The sequence below is a fragment of the Populus euphratica genome, unplaced genomic scaffold, assembly GCF_000495115.2.
Source record: "Populus euphratica unplaced genomic scaffold, PopEup_1.0 scaffold445.1, whole genome shotgun sequence".
In the NCBI taxonomy this organism is placed as follows: Eukaryota; Viridiplantae; Streptophyta; class Magnoliopsida; order Malpighiales; family Salicaceae; genus Populus; species Populus euphratica.
Genome location: NW_011500123.1, coordinates 171,146 through 196,822, shown reverse-complemented (window position 1 = coordinate 196,822; position 25,677 = coordinate 171,146). Strand labels below are relative to the sequence as shown.

Here is a 25,677-nt window from a genome sequence, read left to right as displayed (position 1 = left end):
TTTCTTTGTCAATTTCATCCCTTCAAATTATTTTTTATGAGAATTGGTCCTCATTCTTTTAATGAGTATTTGATCTTAAATCATTTATCAAGTTTTTTTTTTTAATTTTATCTCTTTACACTTGGTTTTTATATTAGATTTAGTATTCATTCTTTTGATTGTGATGTATTTTGTATTGAATCCTTTATTGAATTGATATGTTATTTAATTTCATCCCTTGACATTTTATTTTTATATCAAGTATGGTCCTAATTTTATTTTTTTAGTTATTCTTATCCTTTTCTATATTGAAATTGTTTTTCAATTCCATATCGTATAATTTGGATTTATTTTATTTTTGTTTCAAATTTAGTTCTCTTTTTTTTTATTCTATATTTTTTAATTTGTTCTTTTTAAATCTATATTTTTTAAACCACCTTTTTTAATTTATTTTTTCAAGTTCACTCCTAATTATGTTGGTTGGTTATGAGTTTTACATTGTTATTATTTTAGGTTTGACTTTTATGTTGTGATTAGTCTCATAATCCATGTTATAAAATTCTAAAGATTGGATGAGGTTGACTTTAATTATTTTTTATTATTTTTAAAAAGTTTTATCCATCATTATTGAATTCATTGAAAATTAGTATTATTTTTCTAGATTCATTTGTTAATTTGATTTTTTTTTAATTTTGGCCTTCAATTCAATATTTTTATTTGTCCTCTCTCTCTTTTTTTTTTTGCAAATTAAGTCCTTATTATCTTAATTGCTATTCCTTTAGATTTTTTTATTTATTATTTGACATTTTAATTATTGAGATTTGATCTCCTAAGTTTTTTTTCATTATTTACAAGCCTTATCCAGGAGTCAATATGAGACAATGATCATGTCAAGGGTCGAGTGGATTGATTTGAGTTAACTTAAGCCAATCAATTTTTTTTATTTTATAAAAAAAATCAAAAAGATACTATTCTAAAAAAAAAATATGTTCAATAAGTTTTGACTGGATTTTCCTTGGGCTAATTGAATCAGGGGTCAACTTGGATTTTTGATAATCTTACACTTGGTTAATTCTCTTCTAAATTTTTTTTTAGACTCGATCCAGTCATAGATCAAACCATTAGATCTAGCCAGATTTTAAAATAATTTTTCATTTATGATAGCATGATGTGAGTTTTTTTCTTTAAAATACAATAACAACACATAAATAATTTTTTTTTGTGTTGCAAGAACAATTATCTAGCTCGTGGCAAAGCATGGATCTCTCTAACAAGTATATATGTAAAAAAAATTATAAAAATAGAAAGAAAAAATAAAAACTAGATAATATTATAGGGTATTTTTTTATTATTCTAATTAAAAAAATATTGATACGATAAAATTTGGTTAAGTAAGCCAAATCTTTACTTTCAAATTGTACTGGATTAACGATAGGAAAAAAAGAAAAGAGGGTTAAAACCATGTAGTTTGAATAAAAACAGTTGAAATGGATTAGCCTATGAAATGTAAGTTGATTTGATGATGTAAGAAGTCATGATTTCTTTTCGAAATTGAGGGAAAGTGGTTCAAAGATTCGCTGTGTTCGGTAACATCAACGTGCACCAATGGAAGAGGATGAAATGGCAACCGTTGATCGTGACGATAAACGAGGGGGATTCGATTCATCCCAATTTGGTCGCAAAACATGGGAGAGATTCGAGGTGGTCATGACTTGTTAATTTAATTATTGTCCTTTGGTAAGGTTCACTGCCATATTGTCTAAATCACAGCGACTGGTAGATATATGTTCTCCATGCCTTGTCAGACACCAGGCATGTTCTTGCAAAAGAAAGTCATTGATCTCTCATTGAATTCAAAGCAACTATGTGCGCTACCTTTACAGCAAATTTCAGTATTTAAAATAAAAAAATAAAAAAATATTTTTTCCAAAAAAAGAGTAGTAGAAAATAAAAAATATTATAAAAATAAAAAAATAGTGATCAATTAACAAGGATAAAATGATAAATATATCAAATATAAAGAGAAAAACTCTAAAAAAATTATAAATTTGTCATTGATACACTAAAAAATTACAAATATTTAATTTCTATAGTAAAAAACAAAAAAATACATATTTTTCACCACTACATTAAAAAAATGAAAAAAATTTACAATTATATAAATTATACGGTAAGAAAAAAAAACTTTTTTAGTGTATAAAAACAAAAAAATTGCGGCTTTCTTTTTTAATTTAATTGAAATAATTCAGAAACAACTCTGCAGTGCGTGTCTGTATCTTTGACGTGTCTATGGCCGACGTGGATAAGGATAATCAAGGAAGCTACTAGGCAAGTGCCGAAATCTTCCACGCTCCCTTTTTCTCATTTTCCATCAATTTTGTCTTGTGCCATAAAATGCGAACCCGTAATAAGAACTCCACAACGCCTGCGCTTATTAGTTCTCTACGTGGACGTATCAATTTCAACTGACGGTGTTCGTCGAGTGTAGCGGTATCGTGATTTTTAAAATTATTTTAATATTTAACGTTAACTTCATTAAAATAAATCATAGATAAATAAAGAATTTATTTTAAAATTGATGTATTTTGTAAACCTAAAAACTTTAAATAAGTTTTAGATTTAAGTTATATACTCGCTCAGATCAACATAGACTAAGTCCAATTTCCAGTAAAATAACTTTAGGCTTATATAAAATTATTCTATCATTCTATGAATAAACAATATGAACATTAACAGGTTACCACTTGAATAATTTGTTTTGATGAAAAAACATATGGTTTTAAAGGCTTTTTTTTTATGACAAGTAATTAAAGTTGATAAATGGTGGAAATTAATTATAGTAATTACCATAATTAATTTTACATTAATTTTGATTTTAAATTTCAGTATAAATAGGGGCTGAAGAGGTGTTATTCTGTGCAACCAGAGGTTGCAATAGCTCTTTTGTCTTCTTCTTCTCTACTTTTTCATCTTTTTTTGTCTTTATATTTTTTTTTTGGTTTTTTTTCTTTCCGTGTCGGAGCTTAAGTTCTTGTGTATATTGTAGAGAAGTATCGAGTTCAATTATCCATTTGGTTCATGGATTTTTAAAGAAAGTGCTTTATTTAAAAGTTCAGTTGAAATCTCGGAAGACTATTTGCAAGACGATTGTTTGCATCAAGTGACAAACATTTTAATTTTAAAGACAAAGGATACAGTCATTCACAACATAATCTTTATTTCTTCATCCAAATATCTTCTTCAACATGTAAAAGCAACTCCAATACAATAGCCAAATAAAAAGCCAAAACTAAAAAATTATATTTTTAGTTATTATTTTTCATTTTAATAGCTTCACTAGGATAGCTACTGAAATGCTATTTCTACTTATTTTTGTAAAAAAGTCAAAAGCAAGAAGAAAGTATATATATCTATTGACCAATGTCTATTTCCTTTGTTTCTTTAAAAACATAGCAAAAGAAAAAAAAAAATCTGCAAACCTTAAAGCCTTGTACCTCAGCTTCTCTATGGTTTGGACAATAAAAAAGCAGTTGTTCTCTAATTAATTAATAACATTAGTTATGTCCTAGCTTCTAAATTCAACAAGAATTATTATTTAAGTTGTTCATGTTGCTCTATTAATTAGTTAAAATTAAAAGGTTTGTTTTTTAAAAATTTTATTTTATTTTTTTATCTTTTAATTCCAGAGACCCTTTCATGTTAATTTGTTATTTGTGATAAAAAAAATTTCTTTGCTACTTTATGTTTTTAATATAGGTTAAGGAAGACAATTTTTGTATGTGTTGTTGTTTATGATAAAATTAAGAGGAAATAATGGTGATAACTAATATTGATAAAAACATGGAGTGACATATTTTAAATTTATTCTTGATTGCTTGTTTTAATTTAGGATCGATTATATTTTATCTTAATAGAAATTGAATTGAACATATGGACTTTGTTCATCGCCAGTTTACACCTTCAGTAATTGGCTTAAAAAAAATATAATTCTTATTCTTGATTGAATGGAAACACTAAACAATTGTCTAAAGGAGGTTTACTCAGCTGTAACCCATCAATTTTCCATATAAATGGACTCATTTGTGTTGAATTCTTTAATCTAGGACTGGAAAACAAAAAGAAGGTGTTGTAATTGAAATATGTCGTATCATAGTTAGTGCAATATGTCGTATCATAGTTAGTGCAAGGATTTCTTTCTCTTTATAATTTGACCTTAAAGACTTGACTCAAAAGTTAATCCTAGTTTTTTATCCTTCTAATCAAATACTTCTTGGCAAATAAAATGGTGCTTTATGTTCACATTCCTTTTATGAGAATTTTTGTGAATTGATGCTTGCATCATTATCTCTTTGTTCATTCAGCACAACTGTTTTCTAACTGAATACACTTTGAGTTAAAAAGAAACGAAAGACTTCCCTTTTGCAGGACATAAAACAACTATAAAAATCAAGTTTTTCTAGCAAAATATGCTCATTTACCTTTTGTTTCTTTTGACACCTCCTACTTAAAGAATGATAAGTCATGCTGGTAGATTACTAATTCTTGATTTTGCTTAAGAGTTGTGATTAAACATTTAATAGACAAGGTGTGCAAAACTTCTTTGATTCTAAGGGGGGGACATAATGAAGCATGTTATTTACTTGAGTTGATATTTTTATGCAGCTAAAATAATCTATCAAATATTCTTTTAGTTCTCAAAGATGGTCAAATTTTAATGGTTATATGGTCATATTAATATTAGAATAAGTAGAAGACAATGCTTATTATTAATTCATATGCATAGAAACTACAAAATTGTTAAACATCAACTATGAGCTTCCCTTTCACCCTCTTATGAGGTTCTAAGTTGAGTTTTTTTTTTTAATGTAAATGAATTTAAATTTTCTCAATTCTTTTACCAACTTTTTTATAAGCGAATCATAAAATATTATTTATCAACTAAGTGATTATAATAAATTAATTAATGACTTAACATATTCGAATTTAAATGCTCATACATTAACAAAATCATAAAAAAGTAAAAGCTTCTCACCAAAGGAAGATTGTTTACTTGAGTCTACATGATTAAATACAAGCAAATATCCAATTACATAAGTTGAACAATAAACAAAACAATTATGGTCTCGAGCACATGCTTACTTTATAGATAATGAAGGAAACTTGAATAATTACTCATAAATAAGTATCTCAAGTAGATGATAAGAAATCAATAGAGAAGTTGATAAATTTGTTGGATTTGGTACTTAAATTGAAAACCATGAGCAAAGTTTAATGAACGAAGAATTAAAGGTAATTTTAATATTTATTTTCATGTTAAATTGTTTAACACATATTTAAATATTGTTGAATTTCTTTAATTTTTAACCAGATTAATGATGCTTGGCAAACATATGCCTTTTGCATTGACAAATAATTTTAACTAGAATATTATTGGGTTATCTTAAAAAAAAAGAATCTAAATGATAATTTAAGCGTGTAAGTCAATAACAAAAGTCAAATAAGAAATAAAAACGTCATGCCAATGCATGTTCAGCTTCATGAACTCCATCTATCCTTGATTCTGTTATTTTAGGAGAAGATAGTGAGTCATTGATTTATCAAGATAGACTAACTAGTTAGAAGGCTGCAAAAAAATAACTTAAATGAAGACAGGGAAAAGATAAAGTTGGGAAGATAACTATAACAAATCTCTTATAATAATTCAAGGATATTCTAATGAAAATTGAGGATCAAAAGTAACATGACAGGAAAATTATGTTAGAGCAACAAGCTATAATGATTTAATAAAGTTAAGAGAAACAAGAATTGGACAAGATTGAGAAAGAAGAATAAATTATAAAAATGAATATTTTTAATTTAGATCTAATTTCTATAGCATGTTTTCAAAATAAAAAGCTAGAAATTATGCAAAAAAGGTGTTTTAATGTTTAATTAATTTTATTGATATGTTGTTTAATGTAATGTATTTTTAATTAACTATGTAGAAATTTCTTTGTTATTTTAAATATATTAGTTTGTGTTTAATTTTATCTTGTTATAAAATTGATATCAATTCATAATACTTTTTCCAAGTTCTTTTAACACTCAACAACAGTAGAATTAATTAACTTAAAAGATAACAACCATAATGAAAAATTAAAAAAAAACATAAAATACTTGAAAATCATGATAATTAAAGAAGCTAAAATCTAATGATTTTACTCGTTATCATATTATCCCTTATTTGATTATCAATTTGAAGAAAATCATATATTTTTGGTATTTCACCATATGATATTGATATAAAAAAATTGACTTCATCTTCACAGTTAAATTCAAGGTTCATTGTTCATTCATCCTCAATAATCATATTATGCATTATAAAGCAAACTTTCATAATGTTTGCAAGCATTTCTTCATCCCAATATCATGTAGGTCCACGTACAATTGGAAAATGAGATTGCAACACCCTAATGTCTATTCCACATCCTTTCTTGCAAACTCTTGCTTATTTGCAAAAAAAATTCTCTTTGCTTCTAATGGCTATGAGATTGTCTTAACAAAGATTTACCAATTATTATAAATCTTATCTGCTAAATATTTATGTCTATTAATTATATAAATGACAAGAGCTGTATGACTTTCAACAAGTGCAATGAAGACGGGTAATCAATCAAAAACATTAATATCATTTAGTAATCCAAGCATTCCATAAAAGACATGTCATATCCAAAGATCTTATGAAGCCACAACCTCTAGAATTATAGTTGGTTCATGATAATGACCAGTATACATTTCATGCTATATAGTTGGACATTTCTCTAATTTTTAATGCATGCAATAAATGCTTTCTAACATCCCTGAAAATCCATGTTACTCTTCAATTGATAATTATTGACTAATATCGGTCTTGTTTGGTGTCCTTAGATACCAATCACCGAAAACTTTTACAATTGCTTTGGCAAAAGCTTTAAGATTTTCTATCATAGTGCTTTCCTGAATTTGAAGATATTCACTAGTAAAATCTATAGGAATACTATATTCAAGTATCATGTAAGCTGCAGTGACCTTTTAAAGGCAAAATAAACCAAGAACACCAAGAGCATTTATTATTTGTTTGAAATATAGATTGTGAATGACAAAATTAAAAGATTGATATTTTATCCAAAGTGCAAGAGTGTCAAAGTAATAATAACCTGGTAAGACTGAGGTGGAACCATAAGGAGGTGAACTATGTAAATTATCAATAATAAAAGGAGAAAAGTTGAAGAGAACGTTTAAGATGTAATATTGATGTAAAGATTTAATGAAAGATAAAAATAATTATCAAGGTTAAAGGATTTACTAATGGTATTTCAAATAAATATAATATAAATTCTTTTTATTACTCAACTGGTAACCACAGATAAAAAAGGTTCCAATTGGATGATTTATCATTATTAGCTCATTATAAATTATTAACATGATCATATTAATTATCTTATCTGTGTAATGCAATACTTGTAAATATTGTCAGGTATTCATGATGCTAACTTATGTTAACAATAAATCAAGTTCCTCTCATAACAACAATGTCAGCTGAAGACTATGAAGGATCAAATATTTATTGTACCAAATGTTGTACAATACAACTCTAGATTAACCATTAAACAAGTAAGGTATTAAGAGTGAATAAGATAAAAATGATAAGACATGTTTATAGCAAACTTTCTTAGATACCTTGACATAATAAACTTAGTTCAAATTATGAAGAAGAAAAACATGAATAAATAAGATAAGAACAAGATTATGATATAAGTTAACTAAGTATATGAAAGAAAATTAAAAAAAAAAGCATAAACAAGAGATTAATATAGCATAAAAGAAAACTTGAACATTACAAAGAGAAAAAACAATTAAATGTTTTTGATCAAAACAACAAGATGCTTAAATACATGGCAAATACCTTCTTTTATAGGCTAAAATTTAAAACTATTGATTAGATGACTAACTATTTAATTGGTGGCCAACCATTGACTTAGTGTCTGGTTAATGATATTGTTGGCTGGTCAAAATATCATTGTTAACATTATAATTCAAATAAATAGTCTTTATGAAAGTTGTGAGCAATTGTCTCATCTTTTCAACAAAAAAAAATCTCATTTGGACTTCTAAAACTCAAGATACAAGTTGAACGCTAAACATTGTTTGGGATGCCTAATAGATTCAGATGTCTTTTTTGTTGTCAAGATTTGAACTTGAAAACAGAAGATTTGAATCTTGGACTCTCATAAAAATTTTAGGCATATGTCTTAACTTTCTATTAAGATAAATCAGACTTAAATCTAAGGTCTACAATTCCAGTTATAATCCAATAATCGAATAGTGTTCTAGTTTGAATTGAACAAGCATCTCCTTTCAAAGCTTAATCCTCTATTTGTCATTTCATTTTAAATAGTTAAACACATCAATCAGTACTTTAAATTATGAGATATGCCTGTATTAAAAATGATCATTTACCATAAATTAAAGATGTATTATGTTATCGTACTTACTATTATAAAACATGTTTAACTTAGGAAATTTAATGATACTTTAAACGCAATATGATGATATTAAACCTTGATAAAAATATACTTTTAAGTACTAATCAGAGAGTTTCCACTGCATTTACAATTTGAAGAAAAAAATGATGACTCATCTTAAATCTTTTTTGAAATTGACTTTCAGTAAATTTAGGATTTTCAGCAAAGTAATCATGATATAGCCTTAGTTCATCGTCCTTTTTATTACAATTGACGATATTGTAACCAAATAGAACCACGCCACTTTATTCTCCGCCCTTGATTACTCGATTCTTCTTTAATAACCATTATAATAGCAACTTGAATGACGAACATGAGAGTGTCATCATCAAAATCAAAGCATCATAAAAATTAAAATTAGAATCATTTATGATGAACTTTAATGAAATAAAATGAAGATTGGAGAGAAGAAAAGGATGAGAAAAATTGTATAGATACATGAGAATACTTATAGATAGATTTTTTTTTTAAATTGTGAAATCTTAAAACGTTAGATGTTATTTTTTTAAAATGTTGGCGATTATTTTTTCAAAATTTAAAATCTTAAAATTTGAAATGTTGATGGTTATTTTTTCAAAATTTAAAACGTTTGCAGTTATTTTTTCAAAGTTTGAATTTTTTTTAAATCAAAAAATCAAAATTTAAAATTTTGATGGTTTTCTTGAAAGTTCTAATTTTGAATTCACTTTTCAAAAATAAGGATTTTAACAATATCATAGAAAAATAAAAATTGAAAATATTCACATAAATAAATTTTAATTTTAAAATTTTAAAATTTGAACTTAAAATTATATCTTTTAACTTTCATATTACTTCATAATGTATATTTAATTTTATAAATTACTCATAGTAATTGTATAATTAATAACATGATTATATTATATAAAAAAACAACCAAATTAGTTTAATATAAAATATATTAAAATATAATTGGATCTTTTAAATGGCCTTTTACTCTTGGAATGCACATAAACAAAAAAAAAACTATATTTATACTATTCAAAGCGCTATTTTATCAATTTAGCTCTTCAAAATGGTATCTCCCCTTGAATATTCTTATATCCATATTTATTTTAGTGTAATACTTTATGTTCTAAGTAAAATAATATGTATTTTTTATATGGATTGGTATGGATGTTAAGATCTGATTTTAATTATAACTTTGAATATTCTATTATATACCTGCATGCTAGGTTTTTGTTTCAACTCTATTGCAATTTCAAGTGTTTTTTCTTTGATTTAAAAAGTGCATGCAATTAGCTATCAAACTTTTATATATACTTGAGTTTAATAAATTTATTCAAACTAAACAAACACAATCTAGCTCTAATCTATCCTGTGAAAATATAATCAAGATATTTATCTAATATCTTATATTCAGTAAAAGTATAAACACAAAAGAACAAATCATACATCACTCTTAAAATAATTATAATTAAAGTAAGATAATAAATTGCTGTTTAGTTTTATGTATTTCAGTTATTGCTATAACAATTCTTCTTGTTTGAAAGACTTATTAGTGTGTCATTATACTAAAATCCATTAACGAAATACATTTTGTGAATACAAGATATTATTTCTATTATGCATGTAGCACAACAGATCATTATCTCCAACTTTCACAAATAAAAAAATTAATACTCAATGTTTGAAAATTGATTAAACAAAACACATCAATATACTTTTAATTCCCATGTCAATGTTCAAATAGAATTAAAAAATATTCATTTATAAGAACTTTTTAAAATAACATTATTGTTGTTAGGTTCTGTACTAATACACTTCTACTTGCGCCCCCTTCTATTTGCCAGTCTCCTATGCCGAAATTCTTCCAAAAAAGATGTGTACATATGACTGTTAAGTCACCATAAATTAATCAATCAATAAATAAATGGTATTACTAGTATTACTAAGTTTCATATATGAAATGTCTTATCTCTTTACGATTACTAGATTGATAATTAAAATTGATTATATATATATATATAATTGTATAAATTTGAAGAACTCTAAATTATAATCTCATATTCAATCAATCCATGCATCACAAATAAAACTTATATTTATTAGAAAAACTAAATATATTATATATTATATATAATATAATCCTTCTAATGCATGAACTGTTTAATCAAAGCTCAAAACAAATGTATTCCTACATTAAAAAAAAAAAAATCAAAGGAAAGCCTTCGACTTCTTAGGCAAAGGGACTTATCCAAATTACAAAATAAGACATGATTGTATGTTTGTTCTTATAGGGCAATACAAGACATGGAACCTACATGACCTGTCGAAGAAAATGAATGATAATGATCCAGACACAAGGAAATAAAGATATGTATCTAACCTTTTAAAAATAGGACATGGGAAAAACGTTTTTAAAAAACTTCTTTTTATTACATATAATTGTAATAATTGTAATTGTAAAAGAAAATAAAAAAAAACATGGTCTTTTCGTTATTGATCTATTATGCATCCTCTTACATTTCACTATTTATGTTATTATCCATAGCCTTTTTTGTCTTTCTTAGTCAGAATTTTTGTTATTTTACATTTTGGTCATTAAACTTAGATTTTCTTCATTTTCATCCTTGCAAATTATGTTAGCTTTATTTTATTTGTTATGATCCATTTTCACTTGGATGCTCTCATGTATCTAATATATCATGATATTAAAATAATGTTTGATTTTGTGAATTTGAATCCTAGTTTATTCATAGAAAGAATTAAAAAAAAATAAGGAACAAAATTTACATTATACCATTAAATAGTTTTACCAACAGATTAATTCTATCACAGTCAGACACATAATTCATTGGTAAAAATGTTACGATAGCATCACCGACGAACTTCGTCTCTTGAAATATTGATTGTCGGTAATTCCTCGTTCCGTCGCTAATTCGGTCAGAAATAAAATGATTGAACGAACATACCATGAAATATTGAGCACGGCTGTCCATGAACTATTGCACCCTCTTTTGGCGGTCTTGACTTTGCACGTGCGTCTCTACAAACAACTCAATTAGGCTCGACTCAGGCCCAAGAGATGTAGCTTGTAAGAAAAAAAAGGTTACAAGTCAAATATATTTATAAGCAACAGTAAATTAATTAATGATATATGTCATTTAAATTAATCTTACAATCCGCTTCGTATATGCACTAAACGAGATGAAGTCATCGGTGTGTATGGTCACCGAACCATGAATTTATCATTTCTAGTTGTAGGCACCAGATTATGAGCATCGTGCGAACTGCTTAGACATCACATGCTCAATATATTGCGTTCATATATCCCCTGAGATGAATGGTGATTTGAATTCTTGCCAAACCACCCCCTCATTCCATCCTTCCAAACCGTTATCTCTCGCATATCTTTTTGCTTTTTTTTTTATGTGTTATATCAAAAATCATGCAACTTACTTTCATAGTAACAAATTAGAATTTATAACATTAAATTATAAAACAAAAAATTAAATTATTTTCAATGTAACCTGGTTCTCGCGTGATTCTTCCATACCCTTTTCACAATATTGTTATCCATGTTATCTTACTCAAATTTATGCTATGTATAAATAATTCATTTAAAATAAAAATAGCACAAGATATAAAATTATAAAAATAACTTATTAAAAATAAGTTAGAAATTAAACGTCAACATCTACCTAAAATCATCAAAACCATACGTCGATATTAGGTCTCCACTCAGGATGTCTAGAAACCTGACTCTATTAAAACAATAGAATCTCCATTGATGATCTAAACGCTGATGTTATTGTCCAGGCAGCCTCAATGTTTGTGAAATTAAAATTAATAAAATATTAATTAGTTATTCATAAATTATGTTATAAGTATATATATAAAAAACTAAAACCTAAACAAACTGATATTGAAAGGTCATCCTTCTATTGTGCCTGGTATTTGCTGGTGAATTGATCCCGCTGTGAAGGCATATTGCCTCTGCACTGTAAAACAACACTAGAAATAGCAGTATCATTAGTTGGCGTAGCTGCCTCTTCGTGATCAACACCTAAGGATAAGTCATCCTTACTGCTATAATAACTTGCTACAATTATCTACCGACGACATACTGTTAATTTTTTTCTACACATCTATACAAATTTATATAAATAATAAGATAACTAAATTTGATTATATATAAAAAAAAAAAATCAGCAACACCTCCCCTATATTAGAGACTATCCACAGTTTTTAAACCTGCAAATCTTTATAATAACCACAAACCAATTGACACCGATAGAAAATCTTATATACAACCTAACATTCAATTCAATATCTATATATTTTCAACTAGCATCTATAAAAATGCATTAATGACAATTAAAATTAATGGAAATAATAAAAAACATAACAATCAATAATAGAATAAAATTAAGATAAAACAATGAAATTTAATTCTTCATCTCCAATTACCATTTCCAAGAAAAATTCAACAATAGCAATTAAAAAGATTAAATTTTCAAATAATTATTAAAATACAAACAATTAAATAATTAAATTTTCATTCTACACATCTATAAAAACTTATATGAATAATTAAATATTAATTTTAATTATTTTAAAAAATTATCAACACCTCTTCTATATTAGAGACTACCCACAGTTTTCATACCTACATATATTAATAATTACACAAATATTGCAAAATCAACTCTATACAACCTAAAATCTATAGAAATTCAACATTTATATATTTTCAACGAACATCTATATAAATTTATAAATATCAAATAAAATTACTCAAAATAATAAAAAACATAACAAGCAATAATATAATAAAATTAAGATAAACTAATTAAATGTAATTATATATTTCAATTAACATTTTAAAAGTAAATTCAACAATAACAATTTAAATTTAACAAAATTTTCAATTATTATGGCAATACAAACAATAAAATAAATTGAACAAATAAAAAGAAAAAACTAAAGACTTTAGGAATGAAAAATGTTTACCTTAATAGTGTGTTGATTTCAAGATTTTATCTATAAACAATACACAAAATAAAAAACATCACAAAAATAATCATAATTAAACTAAAAAAAAAGTAAAAAAAAATACAAAGATAAAGAAAGGAGAATCATACATTTTACCATGTCAAAAACTGCAATCAAAATAATAAAAATACAATGAGAAACTCAAATGATTTGCAGGAGGAGAAGAGAAGGAGGAGATGAGAAGAAATCGAAAGAGCCGTGAAAAAATGAACCACGAAGGGGGGGTTGGTTTTATACCATAGTTTTACTTATAGAAAATAGAATAATATTCTTTTAGGCAATGACATTAAATTCCTTCAGTAATTTTCATTGGTATTTTTTGAATTTTGCACAAATTTTTTTGAAAATCCCTCTAGATTTTTTGAAGTTTGTCAGTAAAAAGGTGTTAAAGCACGCACACATTGGATTTTTTGTGTTCGTCGATAACTCATAGCACGCGCACATTGGATTTGTTGTGTCCATCAACAATTCCGTCGGTAATTGTGCTGACCGACTAGGGAATCTAACAGTCGCATGCGTTGAAATGTGTGTTATCCATTAGTGATGTCGTCAGGAAACGAGTCAATGATTATGGAAGGGGCTATAATTTTTTTCAACTCTCAGTAAAATACTAATAGGGCACAATCCGCTGGTATAGTCATTGATGATTGTGGCAAAATGCTATAATTTTTTTCAATTCTCTGTGGAATACCTAGAAGACACAATCCATCAGTATTGCCATCAGTGATTGTGGCAAGCTTTTGCATGTTTTGCTTGTATTGTCTGTCTATCTTATTGCACCAACGCTTAAGTTACAAACATATAACATGCACAATACAATAACAAGAGCAAACAATTATAAAATAAATATTTCATGTTTCAAAATATCATCAATAATATTACATTATAAAAAAAAGGCTTTATAATTATATATAAAAAAGGCTTTATAACATATTTATTCAGAATTTTTATCTTCGTTCTCAATTGAATTGTTATCAGCTTGATCCCACTCTTTAATATGGTTATCATCTTTTTCATTAACAATCTCTAGTCCACTAGAGTTCAAAATGGCATTCAACTCATCTAAGTCAACATCGACAAAACTATCATCGAAAAGATAAAAATTCAAATTTTATCTATCATACTAGCTTGAAAGACTTCATCTATTATATTTGTGTCTTCGTTCTTATCCTGAACAACCTCAACACGACTCCTTAGTTTGGTTTTTAAAAAGAATAATCAATCAACTCTTGATTGGTCCTTTCTAAAGGAAGGGGTGTATGTTTATTACACTTGTTAGTATTACTTTGTGAAAATAAAGATATCATTTATGTTGCAGAGTTTAGTTTTTTAGTTGATTTCCATAATAAGGATATGCTTAGCTTAATTTCTCTTCAATTTCATCTTGTATTAACATGTTTTTTTTTTCATTTAAAGTGGAGAGGAGAAAGTGTTTGGATTCCTAGATTTCTATTATAAAAGAGATTCAGTTTGGTGTCAATGAGTTCATCTTAAAGAAAGAAGTTTAATAAAGGTTTTTTTTGTCATTTAAACATGTTAAAAAAATAGATCAAGATTAACAAATTTTATTTTAATTCAATTTAATTTTGGATTTTTGAAGAGATTAAAAGGTGTCTTTAGGGTTGAAAGTATATATGTTAAGGTTGCTAGGGTATTTTTCACGTATTTGTTTAGATAAAAACAAGTTAAAATAGGTTTTTAGATTTCAAAAACTCAAATCCCTAATGATATAAAAAAAAAATACTCTAGCAAACATGTTATTTTCCAAAACGAATGACATGTTGTTTATTAAAATAAAAAATCACCCGCTCCTTTTTTATATATTAAAACACTTAACCAGGCATATGAGCTTGGTCTTGCAGATCCCACCTAAACTATTTTATTTTTGGCCATGCACGTGAGCCTTACTTGCCACAACCAACAACATATGGCCTTTTTAATTTCATTTATTTTCTTAAATATAAATTTTAATAGTATCCTCTCTTATTTTTTTAGCTTCATTTTTTAAAATAGTAATTGATATTTTGAATTATTTCTATAATTTCATAATATTTCAAAGAGATTATTATAATTTTTTTTTAAAAAAACTTTACATAGATAAATTAAATTTGCATAATGCATTTATAAAAACAAAAACTATTTATACCTAATGATTAGAATTAACTTTTAAGATAAATTAAAGAAAACTTATAAAATAGAAAGGACAATCAAGGTAAAATATTTGTATGTACATTTATTTTTAATTTTTAACACAAAAATTAACTTTTCGCTTTATTTTTTAATCAGTGATTACAAAGTTTAATTTCCACCCCCTTCAACAATTTTGTATTTATTTATTAGTTTATATATTTTTCAATTTGTTTTGTTAAGTTTAGACTTCAGCTATCTATTTCTCAATTAAAAAAATCGCTGAAGATCGCAACCACAATATCTATTTCTTGCATTAGACCCCACCGTAGTTTAACGTTAGCGTACTGACTAGTTTATGAATACAAGAGCAAATACATTGGAATTTTATTTTATTTTTCTGTAGGCTTAAGCAATGTGTTGTCAAAATTTTTAGCAGGTTCCTGTGGTTTTAAAATCTTGCCTTTGAGTGTCTTTGAAATTATAGTTGAGATTTTATAATATTTTCTATTTAAAAATATATTAAAATATTTTTTTATTTTAATATTAAAACATTAAAACAATTAAAAAAACTAAAAGAATAAAAATGGTTAAAAATGACGAAACCACATAAATAAACTCTTAGGCTCGTTTGTTTTGCACTTATTTTTGTATTTATAGTGCAAAAAATATAACACGATATTTGATCATTGTAAAAAACAAATTTTATATTACAAAATTTATTAAAAAAATTAAGTTTGAAACGTAGTTTTTATAAAATAGTTTTTAAATATATTTTTTACTGAGTTTTGTAAAACACTATTTATTTTTGCATTTTGAAAGTTTTTTTAAAAGAATTTAAAGATTTTTTATTTTTTTATTTGCTTCAAATTAATATATTTTTTGATATTTTTAAATCATTTTGATTCGCTGTTTTTGATATTTTTAAATCATTTTGATTCGTTGATATCAAAATTAATTTTTTTAAAATAAAAATATATTATTTTAATACATTTTCAAGTAAAAAATACTTTAAAAAACTACCGCAATCACACAACCACCAAACATTTTATATATTTTTTTATTAAACACAAACTTCAACCATAATTTTTACCCAATACATATCTAAATACAACTAACATCAATTAACCACAGCATTTTTAACTTATATTTTTTAAACCACAGCTCCAAAAACTTCCTAAAAAAGAATCAGACTCTCACCCACTCAGCATATTAATTATTATTTTTAAACTGGAATATTAACTTTTCTCTTCGTTGATTACTGTAATTTGATACACTGAGCACATGGGCGGAGGACAAGCCGTAAGAAATTGGACCGCATTTGGAATCAAATAAAGCAGTCATCAGAATACCATGCATGCATCCTCGCCATCAATACTTTGATCGATTTTAGTTACGGTCAAAATGGGATTGTGACAGTTATCATCATCTTCAGCCTCTTTCAAACCACTTGTTAATGTGGCTTCAGCATAACAGATCTTATCGCTGGTTATTCAGCATTTCTGTCTTCTTTCTTGCCTGTCCTAAGTGTTATATATATATATCCATCGCAGATACAGTGCATTGGCTCGAATTCTTATGCTATTGAATTCTTTTTAAAAGTGTTATTTACCTATTAAATTAAATCAAAACTGTATATGCATGTTATTTTTTTTTTTGAAATATCTATTTCGGTTTTTTTTTCCAATAAATAGGAGCTTGCGGCCTATAATTACTGTTAAAAGTTGATAATTTTAAAGTAAATATATTTTAAACAGGACAACGTAATCATTTTACAAATGCAAAAAACATATAATCATTTATGCTTTTCAAATTATTTTTTATTTAAAAAATATTAAATTAATATTTTTTTAGATAATTTTAAATACTTTTAATATGTCAATATAAAAAAAAGTCATTTTAATATATTCAATATGTACTTTTAAAAAATATATTACATCATAATATCAAATATGTAATATTAAACATGCAGCTATTGACTTTTCATTAGCAGTACATTTACATGTGTAAATTGATATATTTTAAAGTTATTTTTAAAGGTTTTGATGTGTTTATATCTAAACTAAAATAAAATCTAAAAAAAATTATTTTAACATATTTTTAAATAAAAAATTATTTTAAAAATCACACTACATGGCAATGTAAATATCTCCTTACTAAGTCGTTTTGTTTGTTAGGATAGGACACGCCATCTCATACGGGAAAAAATGGGTTTTTCCCATCTCTGAACTGAACTCTTGGGTATGGGTAATATTCAAGATGTTATTAACATTTTGAGGGATCCTGGGTCTTGTTTGGTATCATAATTGAATTGATTTTTCATTAAATTTTAAAAAATAATTTGATTTAAATTATTATTTTTAGATCATTTTAATATACTAATATAAAAAATAAATTTTAATAAATAAATATATATATATATTATTTTTTATATATATTTTAAAATAAAATACTTTAAAAAATTATTAAACCTACGCAAAGCTAGTACAATGTAAAATTAGTAACAACTGTCCCATGAGACGACCATTCAATCCTTCTATCGTCGAAGATATCCCCAGATCCTCCATGGCTTTATCACATCGTTGACACTACCTTGTAATAAAATACCTTGTCATAATCACCCTCGAGTTCCGATTCCACATGAAAGATAACATTTTTTTTTTTGGAAGTACCTAATAGTTAATTTAATATCTCAAGCAAATATGAGAGAAACCAAATTAAGAATTATATCCTCGCTAATTTCTCGAATTCTCTCATGGAAAAAAATTATAAAATGAAAAACACTATAAAACTTCTATGTGCCGGGAAAAAAAATAGATTTTTTTAAATATAAATTATCTTGTGATATATACTCTTGGACTCCCTCCACTCACTAATATCAAGAGCTAGATGTCACAAAATATAAATTTTATTTTATAAATCTTGTTTTAAATATAAATATACATCTACTTCGATGCGTACAAGCTAACCACTTTTATATGTAATATATATGTAAAACTCTCCTAGCCGCCCATGTGCCGCCGTGGAAGCAACCTCAGATTCCACGCTTTTATCATGGGCAAAAAGTCCTGAATTGAACTAACAATGTGCCGACAGCTAGTTTCTTGACTTGGGCTGAGAGAGAGAGAGAGAGAGAGAGAGAGAGAGAGAGAGAGAGAGAGAGAGAGAGAGAGAGAGAGAGAGAGAGAGAGAGAGAGAGAGAGAGAGAGAGAGAGAGAGAGAGAGAGAGAGAGAGAGAGAGAGAGAGAGAGAGAGAGAGAGAGAGAGAGAGAGAGAGAGAGAGAGAGAGAGAGATTAGACCTTGATTGTTTTTGATATTCAATGGTTTAAGTGAAATCATCGTCAACAACAATTATCCATGTTCCACTTACACACGCACGGTTTTTTCAACGGTTTTGGAACCGGCACACGAACGCAAAGGCAAAAGTTTTTCACGCAAAGCTAATATTATTAAAGAGATAAAGAAGGCTTTCTTAAAAATAAAAAAAAAATAAAAAAACTGAAGAAGGGATCAGTTAATTAGAAACACGGATTGGACAAAGGATATACGTGCAGATTAATAATAACTGTTATAAGATTCCACAAAAGGAAAGCCTGCTGTTACAAAATATAAATCCAATTATACCCTCAACAAGGCCGTTCCCTGAATCTGCCACATCTATACAGAGTAGTGGCTACTGGACTACACACCCCCAAAATCCACATTCATCGCCGATCGTCCGATCAGTCTCGTGTTAATTCTTATCTACGTGGCGCTCTCGCACGCGCACACTCATAGACTTTCAGTCTCGTGTTACCGTGCGATTGCGCCCTCCAACGCAGTCAATTCCCATAATTATGACTTCAAAACGGCTTCTGCAGATACATGAACATGTCCTGAAGCGGCGACATCTGATGATTCCCCTGAAATGGAGACGCAAACGGAATATCCATGGTGGCATCCAAGTAATTATATGGATTACTCTGCACCTCGCACGTGAATTCTGGCGACACCACATGCTCCGAGCAGCTCGAATCTGTGTGTAGCCTCGGCACAGAATCTGACGTGTCGAAATACACGTAATCATTCACTGTTCCTGTCGCCGAGGACGGACCTGGTGGCGGCGGCTGCATAACCACCGACTTCTTCTCATCCTCCTCGGCAACCTCCGTCGAATTCGCTTTCTTGACGCTAAGATGCTGTCCTTGCTTCTCAATTGTGCCTTTCTTGTTGTGTATGCGACAGAGTACCCAATCGTCCAGCTGCAAACAATCAGGACCGTTGGTTTAGCCGAATGATCATCAGAATCAGAGCAAACAAAATGAAATGATTAAATCCAGTCCTATCCGACGAAGAGATAAGGAGGAATATTTTCCTTGACTGGAATTAAAGAACTAAAATAGTGACGGCACAGTCACGGCTAACCTCATTAAAAAAATAAAATAAAATAAAGCCAAGCAGCATCCGAGGGCCACCAAATTTAAGACCACATTAATTTTTGCAAAAAATATGTGATTAATTAGGTTGGTGATTGGTAAATCCAAATATCGTCATGGAAAGGCCAAAGCTGTCATTTCAACCTCGACGTCCGTATTTGGAACCATCTCATGCATGTAAATGTCGAAACTATCCCTATTGATGGTTGGGGTGACGAGTATACCCTTAAGCTGTTCTTCTTGCGAACGGAGCGATCCACCTCGGCTAGGCGATACTCGTGCATAATCCAGTTGGTTTTCTCTCCCTTGGGAGCTTTTCCTGCGTAAAACACCAAAGCCTTCTTGATCCCAGCTGTCTTTGGCTGCCCGATCGGCTTGTCGGCCCCCGTGGCTTTCCAGTAGCCCCTCCCTGCAGCACGATTCGGTCTCGATCCGTTAGGGTACTTCCTGTCCCTCGGCGTAAAAAAGTACCATTCCTTTTCTCCGTACAAGGCCATACCTGTAATTTGACATAACAAATAACAACAAGGATGAAAACTTGCAATCAACTAGTGAAAGAGCAGGATTAAAACAAGAAGAGCTCATTACCAGGGAGATCCCACGGGTCAAACTTGTAGAGATCAACTTCAGCAATAATAGGAACAGCAATGGGCTGCGATGTGCATTTACGGCAGAGATAGTGCAGCACGAGCTCCTCATCCGTTGGATGGAACCTGAAACCTGGTGGTAACTCTAGTGACGTCGCCGCTGTCATTTTTTGTTGTTGACCTTTCTACCCCAACTTCCCTCCCTATTCTTTTTGGCCTCTCCCTTCGTCTCTTTCCGGTGGGTCTAATACTGTGAAGGCGCTTGAAACTTAGAACGCTAGGGAAGGGCATGAATTTATAGGGGAAAATGAGGGAGACTCGGCAGGGATTATTTCTAGAATACAGGTGGGTGGCCATGTTTTTTCTCTTTACTTCACCGATATTGCGTGAAACGTGGCAGGTAATGAAGTGGGCAAGCGTGCGTGTCAACGGCTCACACAGGGAGGTGATTTTGTCACTGCTTACGATACTTGTTTTGGACTGTGGTGTTAAGGTTACTGTAGAGATCACCCAGTCGGTTCGAGCGAAAACAAAAATGAAAAATAATAAGATATTATTCCTTGGGATTTGCGTGTGGGGTCCGCAGGGTTTGTTATAAGTTTCTTGCCTTTTGGTGTTTTCTTGGATACGGGGCCGACAGTTAAACGGTGGATAAAGTGTGCACGTCAGGCAGAGCCACGTGCAATCGGCATTTATGACCTGGCGGAGAGAGAAAGAGTGGTCGCGTTCAAAATTGCGAAGAATTTGAAAATTATTTTTATTTGAAAAATGGATTACAAATAATATTTTTTAAAATAATTAAAAATACTTGTTAAGAAAAAAAAGGATAATTAATTACAAAAATTATCTTAATTTCATATTTTTATTAGGATTGATTATTTTTTATTTGGTTTGATTTTTATTAAAAAATAATTAAATTATTTTTTTAAATCAAAACTAGAATCAATTAAAACGAATCGATTTTATTTCAGTTCAGTTATTTTAAAATAAAAATAAATTTAAATAAATTTGACTTAATTTTTTAGTTTGATTTATTTATTTTATTTGACTTGATTTTTTCCAGAATGAAGGGTTTTTTCAGGGTTTAATTTTTCCAGTTATTTTTTTTATTTCCCTTCATTTTCTTAATTTTTTGGTTTTTTTTATATACTCCTATTCTCCATCGTATTTTCATAAATTATATTAAAATATGTTGGTGGTAAAAAAATCAGAAAAAAGTTATATTAGATTTGATACTAAAAAGCCCCTTGAATCTCAAAATTACAAAAAGGCTATTACACATGTTTTTAACTAGAAATCATCACCAAACTTCTCATCCAAATTCACGCAAAAACACTCCCTTTTATTCAACCAAACAAATGCAAAATTCAACCAAAAACACGTCTAAAATTTAAACACATGTATTCCCTCCTTAGCACAATAATCAAACACCAAGAACAGCTTGCACTGTCTCATTTTATTCAGTTTCAGCATCTCTCCAATCATTTCTATCAAAGCCAGCATAAAACAGGACGGGCGATTCCACGTTCAAATTCTCATCAGCTTCAGCAAAGCCCACGAGATCAAATGCCATCCTGGAATTTAGACGAATGATCCATTCCCATTACCCTGTCAACTTCCAAGGCCGAAAAGAATGCAGCTTTCTTCATACCCCAGGAAGCAGTAACGATTGCAGTAGTTCAATAGGCAAAAAAAGGAGAAGTGAAAGTGTGATTTAAAATAAATTAATATTATATCATCATTGAAACTGGACAAAAGCAAATTACTATATAATGAGAGATGAAAAGGTTTGATTTTACCTTGGAAGCCATGATTTGAAGGCCAGCATACTTGACATCCCAACTGAACTCTGTCATGGCCCAACCAATCCCACCAAAACAATGAGCATTGCTAATGACGTACTTCAAATTATGTTGCACTAATAAGGAAACCACTAGAATAAAGAATTATATGAAATTGTAAGTTGACAACATAACCTCACAGGATCTTCTACAACTGTGCAATTAGGTTTGAATTAATCATGCACATAACCATTAACAGTAGGCTGTGCATCCTCCGGGTGAAGCCTGCTGTTCTCTCCCTTCAGGGCATGGCAAGCTCTTCTACAGCTGCAAGAACAACTTCTTCAGCACAAACTAACCTACCTCCTTTCATAAACGAAGAAAACCCATCCAGATCGAGAAATAAAAATAACCCATTGCTAAATAATGGTAACCCAAAAAATTGTTACCTGTGTTGCAGAGTTACAGGCGAGCGGAGTAAAAACATGATTAACCGTCAGCAGTATATAGCCAAGCACAGCACCGTGAAAATTCTGCTTCGCAAGTTTTATTTGGGTATTAAAGAAAAAACCTAAAACCCTTCGACTTTTACTGTTTATCAAGAGATTAAAGATAGAATTGTCCTTACACACACACACACCCCTTATTGGAAGAATTAGGGGTAAACAAAAAAAAAAATTAAAAAACTATTTAAAATATTTTAAAAAGAATTCAGTTTGATTTGGTATTGTAATACTGAAACTGATAAAATCTAACCAAATCAAACTCATTCAGATTAAAAAATATACTATAAATAAAAAATTATTTTTTATTCTAATCCAGTAGCCCTAATAACCGCCTCCTCCCCTTCGAGTCTTTAACCCTAGGCTTATTCTTCTACATTCAATAAGAAGTAAAAAAAAAAAAACCCTCTGCTTTAACTCTTTTGCCCTGGCCTCCCTAGTACAATTGTATTCTTTCCAACACTTTTTTCACTGTGAAATGGCTGGAATGCACTACCTCCAGCCCCATTTCTTTTCACTTCTGTCATTATTACCTTTCTTGGCAAATCCAGCAAGAATCAAACACAAAATAAAACCATCTTCTTTTCTCGTATTGTTCTCCAAACTCAAAAGGAGGGTGGTCATTATATTACCTGTTTTTTAGGTTTAAGCCAGTTAAATTTCTTCTTGTGATCGTTGCTGTTAATGCTGTTATTATTTTTGTTTTTTTTATTATTTTATAATTATTGTTCTTGATGATGATATCATCATCATTACTATTATTTTTTTTCTTGAATATGAAACTCTAATTGTTGTTGTTAAGCGGGTGTGGATTGGAGGCACTTATTTTACTTGAGTTTGATTATACATTCATCGTATATCATAATTGTGTATAAATTGTTTTGGTTATAAAAAACTGAACTGAAATAAGTTAGTTAGAATTGATTTTGGTTTAATCTTGATTTATTTATTATAAATTTTTAGTTTGGTTGTTTTTATAGGTAAACCAAACCGAAAATGATTACACGTAAGTAGAATTATTTTTTTCATATAATTCATTTGATATTAAAAAAATAATTAGAAACAAAATAGTCTATACAGATTTTTTTTTGTTTATAACCACGTCATTGGGGAGGAAAAACATATGCATATGTTAAAGGGGCTTCTCCATCTTTTTTTTTATTGAAACAATGCAACTATAGAATTACCTTTGGGTTTCAAAAAAAAGTAAAGCTGTAAATATAGGTGTTTTTATCATTTTCATATGGTTTTATTGTAAATATCAGATACGATCAGGAGTAAATGAGTATTTTTTATATATAAATTATTGTTTATATTTAAAAATGACTAGCGCATATTGAAAATGTACTAGAAAATAGGCGTAGAGCATGCAACACTAAAACAGAACCAAACATCACCTTCTAGAACAACATTCAATATGTCTCACCATCCTAAGCACAGCACAATGGCGAGGTGCATATGTCGAGGTGGCTCATAGATGAGCTCTAAGTTTTCCCTCCCTTCCTTTTCCTTTTTTTTCCTTCTTTAAAATCATGTTACCCATTGCAAAAAAAGTAAGAAGGTATGACTATTTGTCTATTAAGTTAAATTAGCTTATCATTTTTTTAATTGTAATGTATTTGACCTTCACTTGTTGTTGAGTTTTTCTTTGTCAATTTCATCCCTTTAAATTATTTTTTTATGAGAATTGGTCCTTATTCTTTTAATTGTAGTGTATTTGATCTTAAATCATTTATCAAGTTTTTTTATTCAATTTCATCTCTTTACACTTGATTTTTATATTAGATTTAGTATTCATTCTTTTGATTGTGATATATTTTGTATTGAATCCTTTATTGAATTGATATGTTATTTAATTTCATCCCTTGATATTTTATTTTTATATCAAGTATGATCCTAATTTTATTTTATTTTAGTTATTCTTATCCTTTTCTATATTGAAATTTTTTTTCAATTCCATATTTTATAATTTGGATTTATTTTATTTGTGTTTCAAATTTAGTTCTCTTTCTTTTTTATTCTATATTTTTTAATTTGTTCTTTTTAAATCTATATTTTTTAAATCACTTCTTTTTTATTTATTTTTTCAAGTTCAATCCTAATTATTTTGGTTGGTTGTGAGTTTTACATTGTTATTATTTTAGCTTTGACTTTTATGTTATGATTATTCTCATAATCCATATTATAAAATTCTAAAGATTGGATGAGGTTGACTTCAATTATTTTTTTATTATTTTTAAAAAGTTTTATCCATCATTATTGAATTCATTGAAAATTAGTATTATTTTTCTAGATTCATTTGTTAATTTGATTTTTTTTTTAATTTTGGCCTTCAATTCAATATTTTTATTTGTCCTCTCTCTCTTTTTTTTTTTGCAAATTAAGTCCTTATTATCTTAATTGCTATTCCTTTAGATTTTTTTATTTATTATTTGACATTTTAATTATTGAGATTTGATCTCCTAAGTTTTTTTTTATTATTTACAAGCCTTATGCAGGAGTCAATCTGAGACAATAATCAGGTCAGGGGTCGAGTGAATTGATTTGAGTTAACTTAAACCAATCAAATTTTTTTATTTTATAAAAAAAAATAAAAAAGATACTATTCTAAGAAAAAAATATATTCAACAAGTTTTGACATGATTTTTCTTGGGCTAACTGAATCAGGGGTCAACTTGGGTTTTTGATAATCTTACACTTGGGTAATTCTGTTCTAATTTTTTTT

General features: G+C 28.2%; 2 protein-coding genes across 2 annotated transcripts; both read right to left on the bottom strand.

Annotated features, from left to right (window-relative positions):
• Nucleotides 1-19,180: 19,180 nt before the first annotated feature.
• LOC105110183 (NAC domain-containing protein 2-like) lies at nt 19,181-21,043 on the bottom strand. Its single transcript, XM_011005132.1, has 3 exons — nt 20,670-21,043; nt 20,306-20,580; nt 19,181-19,907 (listed from the first exon to the last, which is right to left on the bottom strand). Exons 1-3 carry the CDS (start codon nt 20,833-20,835, stop codon nt 19,509-19,511), a joined length of 840 nt encoding a protein of 279 aa, XP_011003434.1. The 5' UTR covers nt 20,836-21,043; the 3' UTR covers nt 19,181-19,508.
• A 946-nt stretch (nt 21,044-21,989) lies between these two features.
• On the bottom strand, nt 21,990-22,990 carry LOC105110184 (uncharacterized). The gene is made up of 4 exons (XM_011005133.1): nt 22,899-22,990; nt 22,700-22,776; nt 22,468-22,601; nt 21,990-22,311 (listed from the first exon to the last, which is right to left on the bottom strand). Exons 1-4 carry the CDS (start codon nt 22,934-22,936, stop codon nt 22,231-22,233), a joined length of 330 nt encoding a protein of 109 aa, XP_011003435.1. The 5' UTR covers nt 22,937-22,990; the 3' UTR covers nt 21,990-22,230.
• Between the last annotated feature and the right edge of the window lie 2,687 nt (nt 22,991-25,677).

Excerpts from the sequence above, each read along its gene's own strand:
- LOC105110183 (XM_011005132.1), bottom strand. The coding sequence starts at position 20,835 with ATGACAGCGGCGACGTCACTAGAGTTACCACCAGGTTTCAGGTTCCAT. Across the intron at positions 20,581-20,669 it reads TGACCCGTGGGATCTCCCTG|GTATGGCCTTGTACGGAGAA; the intron begins GTAATGAGCTCT and ends GTCAAATTACAG. Across the intron at positions 19,908-20,305 it reads GCAAGAAGAACAGCTTAAGG|CTGGACGATTGGGTACTCTG; the intron begins GTATACTCGTCA and ends GATTGTTTGCAG.
- LOC105110184 (XM_011005133.1), bottom strand. The coding sequence starts at position 22,936 with ATGTTTTTACTCCGCTCGCCTGTAACTCTGCAACACAG. Across the intron at positions 22,602-22,699 it reads TGCACAGCCTACTGTTAATG|TGGTTTCCTTATTAGTGCAA; the intron begins GTTATGTGCATG and ends TCTTTATTCTAG. Across the intron at positions 22,312-22,467 it reads TTCAAATCATGGCTTCCAAG|AAAGCTGCATTCTTTTCGGC; the intron begins GTAAAATCAAAC and ends TGGGGTATGAAG.